This window comes from Olea europaea, chromosome 18 (assembly GCF_002742605.1).
Source record: "Olea europaea var. sylvestris chromosome 18, O_europaea_v1, whole genome shotgun sequence".
Classification (NCBI taxonomy): Eukaryota; Viridiplantae; Streptophyta; class Magnoliopsida; order Lamiales; family Oleaceae; genus Olea; species Olea europaea.
The window spans coordinates 1,145,249-1,152,505 of record NC_036254.1 but is presented as its reverse complement, the minus strand read 5'-3'; the positions used below and the strand labels follow the sequence as shown (position 1 = coordinate 1,152,505).

General features: G+C 33.9%; 2 protein-coding genes across 2 annotated transcripts in view; one reads left to right on the top strand and one right to left on the bottom strand.

Moving 5' to 3' along the window:
* The first annotated feature begins 1,610 nt into the window (after positions 1-1,610).
* On the top strand, positions 1,611-2,649 carry LOC111366431 (mavicyanin-like). The gene is made up of 2 exons (XM_022987192.1): positions 1,611-1,822; positions 2,116-2,649. Exons 1-2 carry the CDS (start codon positions 1,666-1,668, stop codon positions 2,547-2,549), a joined length of 591 nt encoding a protein of 196 aa, XP_022842960.1. The 5' UTR covers positions 1,611-1,665; the 3' UTR covers positions 2,550-2,649.
* A 1,978-nt stretch (positions 2,650-4,627) lies between these two features.
* Positions 4,628-7,257, bottom strand: part of LOC111366423 (protein ARABIDILLO 1-like) — a 13,372-nt gene continuing 10,742 nt past the window's right edge. The window contains exons 9-11 of the mRNA XM_022987185.1: positions 6,775-7,082; positions 5,256-5,340; positions 4,628-5,147 (exon numbers count right to left, since the gene is read on the bottom strand). Coding sequence (XP_022842953.1) covers positions 4,968-5,147; positions 5,256-5,340; positions 6,775-7,082 — 573 coding nt within the window. The 3' untranslated portion in view covers positions 4,628-4,967. The remainder of the gene's footprint in view (positions 5,148-5,255; positions 5,341-6,774; positions 7,083-7,257) is intronic.

Below are 7,257 nucleotides of genomic sequence, written 5' to 3'. Positions count from 1 at the left end.
ACTTTTGTTCATTGTGTGAGTTTGTGCATCATATACGGAAAGCCAGCGGGAGAAGATGAAATTAAAAGTAAATCAAACTTAAGCAAGGTCGAGTAAGAAATTATCCTGAACTAACCCAAATTTCTCAGAATGTTTGCTAAAGAGAATTTGTTTATTCTATATTTAAAATGAATAAGCGAGTTTGCGTCCAACTGTCATTTTAAAATTTTTAGTTTAATATAATTTTGGGATTGGAATATACAGAGCGATTTCAACCTTTGCTGGATGAAGCCTGCACTTTCGTTCAATTCATTGAAAAGTCATCTGTATTAGTTGTATATAAATTAAATAAAATCCATAACTTCAACATGAACATTAACTTTAAATATTAAGAATGGAAAAGTTAACCTACCATACATGATGAATGGAAAAGACCCAAAAATAAAAAAAGAAAGAAAAGAAAGGAAAAGAATGGGAAAAGTTAACCTACCTTACATGATGAAGTCAATCATTTCCAAAGATTACAAATATTAAGACCAAGAAGAAAAAGGCTAATGATAAGCTAGTATGCCTCCTTACCTTCTTAATTAATGTAACATTAGGTGGCAATTATGGATTTGTACATATATATCTCGCGAATATGAAATTTGCATGGAAAAAAAATAAATTTTAGCAAGGTTGTCTAGAATTTATTTATATGAAAATTTTAGATTGATTTAATTTTCAACCTTAAAAATATTCTACTTGCCCATTTTTATTGGTGAGTAGATGAGACGGAGTGGATAGATGATAGAGAGAAAGAGATAGTGAATTATATGGAAAATAGAAATCGCTTCTCCCTAAGGAAATGTTTTCGTTGCTTTTGGGGAAAATATTGTCACGTGATCAAAAGTCGGAAAATATTTTTCATAAAAAAATTTGTCAATCAAACACTTCTAAAATAGGAATTTTGATGGAAAAAATGACATTTTCCAAAAACAAATAAAGTCAATCAAATATTCTCAGCGTTATATTGTCAAACCTATCAAACATGTGGTCTGGCTGTAGAATTAGACACCAAAATGTGTCGATAATCCGAAGATGAGTAAGTTGTGTGCTAAGATGTAAGAAAGCAGCCACTTAATGTTTTATTATTTTTTGTATGCGACATGTTTGTATATGTTACTTTTTTACTTTTTAAGGTAAATAATTACTTAAATAAAAATACCTTTCGTTTTGCTGTCAAATAATATTATTATCGTGCATAACTTTACATACCAAGAGAACGATAGTTCAATCACTTCAACAATTATACGTATATTCTTGTGATAACACGAAGGACAATAAAATAAGCAATTTTTTAATCAATTATTTTGCCAAATTATATATTATCACCAGCATTTTATAAGAACTATTCATCATTAGAGCCACAACAATTCGTTATTCAACGCCAACACATGCTGGTTCAACAATTGGCTAAGCTATTTAATTAGTCAACACAAAGATATATGAATCTTACTATTTTAATACAATTTTAACTAACATCAAAATATACAATGTTTTTGGACCACCCCACCCAACAAACACCTTACCTATGATCATGTCCAATTTCATAGTTGAGTTGTCTATATAAGTTGCTCTATACCATCATTTGTGCACATATCCGTGTTTATTTTCTAGTATTTTCATTTGAAATAAGCAATAGAAATGGCTATGGCTTCTGCATATCTCCTCTTCCTCGTCCTCCTCTCCCCAGTAGTTTTTGCCAAAGATATCAATGTTGGTGATGATAACGGCTGGACGAATGGGATTGATTACTCCAATTGGGTTTCAAGTCAAAAATTCAATGTCGGTGATAAGCTCGGTAAGTTACTTTCTCATTCTAAAGTATTTTTATGATTACATGCATTTTTGGTATGATAGACAAGGGTACATGCAAATGACAACAAACATACTTTTAACTTATTTTCTTTCAAAGGTACGTTCAAACGCACTAAATATATTAAAATTTCAATACCAAATCGAATCAAACTTTTTAAATGAGACGATCTAACGTAAAAACCTAAAAATCCTTGAGATGAAAATTTATTTATACATGTGGGATATAGATTGAAACTTAAAAATATCTAACATGAAACAATTCTTTGTTTGAAACAGTGTTCACCTTTGGTATCACTCACAGTCTGGCTGAAGTAAGCAAAGATGATTATGACAACTGCAACACCGGAAACCCTATAAAATCTTATAGTTCCAGCCCAACCTCCATAACTCTTAAAAAAGCTGGCACAATGTACTTCACATGTCCAAGATTAAGTCACTGCTCTCAGGGCATGAAATTGGCAATCAATGTCACCCCCACCAGCACCACTCCTGGTGGCTCACCACCACCATCGCCGCCCTCAGCCACCACCCCGTCACCACCTTCAGAAACCACTCCATCGCGTCCCAGGTCACCTACTACTCCGGACAGCCCACTTTCACGGCCTTCTACTACGGTCCCGCCAACGCCCACTGGTGGTGCTACAAGCATTTTTGGTGGCTTCAGTAATTTGATGGTTGTTTTGGTAGCTTGCTTTGTGTTTGTGGCCTAGGCAAGAGGCAGTGCTGTTGTTGAATGAGATGTAATCATGTTTATTGTATTGTTATTATTTTTGTATGAATAACTGATGATTGTTACCATTGTTCTTTTTCGCTTGTGTGGTTTATCATCTTACATCTTGAATTATTATGTTAGAATAAATGAAAAAAAGACTTAATTCGACTACTTGCTTAGTGCTTGCTTGACAAAGTTTAAAAAGTTGACGTCAAAGTCATCAATTAAATTTTATCAACTTTTCGATCACGCTTTAATCATTTATATATCTGTCTTTCAAAATTTATGTTTTAAATACTATGAGACTAATAAACGTACTAATATCTTGTTATTTTAATGAATAAGCATATTTCGTCTAGGAAACTTGGCAAACGAGAACGTTATGCTATATTCGATAGGATTATGATACTAATAAACGTACTAATATCTTGTTTGATATGCTATATTCGATAGGATTATGATGCATTAAAGTGGAACAAAATTTGTTAATTGTCATGTTTAGTATTGTACCTTGCCTTCGTACGAAAACGTTATTTAAGTTAATTCACAAAGAATACCATAATAAATTCGTTAATTTTTTGCAAGAATACCGAATTTTCGATTCGATCAACAAATCATTGATTTGTGCCCTAGCATTGGGATGGGAATTGGAGAAGATCTCAACAATTAATATTATATTTCAATTAAGAAAATCTCCATCATGAACCGGTCGTCTTCTTGGCGACATGATGATAGAATGAACACAGCTCTGCTACCAACACACATAGCGAAGCTTATAAGGAAACTCAAATTTGTTGATTTGAATGATCAAATACTAAGAACTTCTCAAGACCATTTAATTCAAAATTCAACTGAATGAAAAAATTGATCACAACTCGTAATTAAAGCAGTAAATAAAAGTTTATAATAATTAATTTCTAGATAACAATAACAATAAAAGATAAAATTAAACTCTAAACGGAATTAAAATCAAGAAAATTATCCAGGATAGTGAAAAAAACACGTTTTCGAATTCCTAAACGATGAAATTGAATCGAAACAGGCTATACATCATGGGAAAGCCCGTGAGTTTTTCCACTCAAATAGACACAAACATATCCGAAAATGAACACTTAATTATTTATTTATTTTTTTCGATCCTGATCTCACTTTTCCATGAATTCTTCTTCTTTTTATATTGCATCACTTCCTCACACCGCTACTGCTAAAATCCCCGTCGCATGCTGTGGCCGCGACTAACGAGACCTTTTTAGGGTTGAAGAATTTTGTGTTTAAAAACAATTAAAAGATTAATCTCTTTTTAGAGATGTGTCCACTCTTAAAAAAAGCTTACAAACGGACAACGAAACCCAACTAAATGGTTGAAAAAATTGGTTTTGACTAAAATTTTATATATTTGTCTTCAATTAGGTAATTAATAACAGATGCACTAACAACTCTAAACAAACCCAAACTAATCAATTTAAAATCATTTAATGCAATAAATTTATAATATCTCACTTAAATATAAGTGTACCATAACGAAAATACTTACTACTAATTTACCTAATCAGCATCCAAAAATTTGTAGTTGAACTTCTCGACCCCACTCGAATTTATTTATTCAGAGTCCCGATTTTAGCTTCGACTTGGGGCTTCATTTATGGGTGATGCTTCGGGTACATAATGGTGTCCATAATGCCCAAATGACGGCCCCCCGATTGTGGGACCGGCACTCCCTCCAATAGGGGACGTCACTTGGGCATTATGGACACCATTTATTTATTACTACTTTCACGTATAACTGCATTCATTCCGTTGGTGAACTAAATTTTACAGAGTAATTCATTCGAAAAATAAATCAAATATTTAACTTGGTAGAGTAACACCATAGTAAGACGCAAGTCATCAGTCCAAATCCGATAAGGGGCTTTGAATTTTCTAACCGAATTATTCAGAAAATAGAGATATTTCTTTATTTGGATTAAAAAAGTAACTAACCAAATAATACTTAATAGAAAAACAAAAGAATGCTTTCCATGACAAATTAGTTCAACTTTTTATTATTATTATTATTATTGCTCATCAACCATTACCTTAAAGTCCCAAGTTAAAACCTATAGATAAAATGGGAAAAAAATGTGCAACATAGGAAAATTACATACAATTTCGTTCAAAATCCAAACTAGTAAACAGAACACGTTTTCAACGCCATGTTCTATTTCCCAGAGATATTACCATGTCCTGGTACGAGGTTGCTGACAGCACAAGGGCAATCCATGACAAATTAAAAGATAACAAGGAATAGAAAGAAGTCATTGGATATCCCAGAAAATTTTTAACCCCCACCTTAGTTAAGTTTGCACCGAACTACAGGTTATTCGACGATGGTACGAATGACAAGAAAAAGCTGACCTAAAAGCAAATGGCATTGGCATCAGCTTATGGCTTGAGATTCTATTTGGTGTTCGAGATTCCGCAATACAATTCTTGCAAAGATTTTTGCTTCGAGTGGGGCACCTGTTGCGGCTGCTGCAGCTCGAAGCACCCGTGGTGCTCCAGTATTTCGAAGAAGTCTAACATGATGCTTTGCATGCCGACCACCTGGTACGGTGAACTACAATCAAAAATAGAAATTAGCCATGGACATTAACAGTAAATTGACAGTTTAATCTGTTTTTCCACGAGTTCCCAAGAACATTAGGGGGAGAGAGTAATCGTCTACCTGAAGAAGAGCAAATGCAGCGCACGCTTTCAGAATCGAATAAGGATTTCGCAGCATGGAAACAAACCTTCCAATCTCAGCTCCACTTGAGTAAAAAGAGAAGCGAAAAATAGGAAACATTATTTTTTTTTTTTTATAGGAAAAAATAGGAAACATTATAGAAACATAATAATTTAGCTAATAGTAGATTGCTGAATGTAATCAAGCAGAAACTGAGTTTTAGGTCTTAGACTCTTACGAGGAAAAAGTTAACAAGTTTGCAAAAGTACACATTGTAGAATAGAATTAAGTACATCAGATTAAAGAAAATATTGATGGTGGATTGAATGGTGCCATGAGTATTGTGTACAAACAAGCACATATAAAGAGACGTATGGAACTTAAAATTGGACCTGACTGATTATTGTTTGACCAAAAAAAGGTGTATTTCTGCGTGTTCAATCGCAAAAAATAAATTTACAAATGCCATCAAAACTGTTATCACCTCTCCACGACCCCAGCCTCACCTAAATGACCACCTCTCACACCAACTGCAGCTCATCCACCCCACTCCCAGCCCCTTCCCCATATTTCTCCACCTCCTTTGACAACAGCTCCTTCAACTCCTAGCCCCCACCCCTCCCACAACTACCTTAAACCGATTTTTAAATTTTAATCCCTAATTAATCCCCAACAATACTTTCTGATCGCCAAATCATTTATCACTTGGCAATTTGGAAGAATAGTTAGTACCAAAGATCAATTGCATGTTTTCAATGTTTTCTGCATAGCAACCCAATCCATAAGAAATTAAAAGGATTTTTACAGTGAAGTATTGATTAAAAAATAACAGCACAAGAGACTGAAAGGAAAAAGGTGGAGGGCAGAGAAGATCAAGTGGTGGCAGTTGACAGTGGGGAAGGGGTTAAAAGTGGCAGCTGTGGCTGGAGAAAGGCTAGATCATGCTGATCGGGGGTTGAGAAGTGGAAAAAGAACGTGATATTGGTCAAGATGTAACGTCTATTACAGCCCTTGTGTGGGACAAATTTTTTGAAAAAGTAAATTTTTTTGGAGAATGTGTAGTTAGGAATGGGGAAATGTTATGGGGAAAATTGAAAAATAAATTGTTTTTGGATAATATGTAATTGAAAATTCCAACTTAGTCATTTCGATAAGGTTCTTATCAACCCAATCATACCAAAAGGATGAGAAATTTAAACATTCAACAATACTGATCAAGCTTCTATATAAAGAACTGCATGCAAAAAATGTATTTGTTTAATGAAAAAGAGTCGATTTTCTTAGTAAGATTGAATTTAGTATCACATATTCAGAGGACATGTAAAAAGAACAGATCCAAACAAATTATGATTCATAAGATACTCAACTTCTGAAACTCTAAATCGAAGTACACAAGTAACCAAATGTTAAGAGTTTGGTCATGGTGTCGGACATATTTTCAGATAACATTTGTTTCTAAACATAGTCATTATTTCAAGCAGATAAAATTGTAACTTGAGAGAGAGAGAGGGAAGAAAACCTGCATCTCAGGTGACCGGCGTCTTGAATGCGAACAGAATTCAATACTTGTGTCAATGCTGCAGTGGCCAATGATGCAGAAGCAGCAGAGAATGCTTGAGGATTGGAAAAGGACAGGATAAAAGTTTCTACGTGCTTTAAGGCCATTCTTCTAGCCCCATCCAAGCTTACACTCTTTGAAATGCTTTCTGTGGCAACTTGATCCAGTCTGCAGAAAATGCAAATCTTCATCATTGTTGCCAAAACCCGTCCACTCCCAAAGAACAGAGAAAGAAAGAAAAGCATCAAAGAATAGATAAAAAAAAAGTTAGCCCCCGTTTGACCCCCATTCTCATTCTCATTCTTTTTCTCTCTTATTTTCAACCACACAATCTTTTATAAAATAATATTACACACAAATAAAAAAAAAAAAAAAACTCATTTTTTAACCACAAATTCTTAAAAAATACTATTTTAAAAATTATAACATCAAATAATGGGGGCC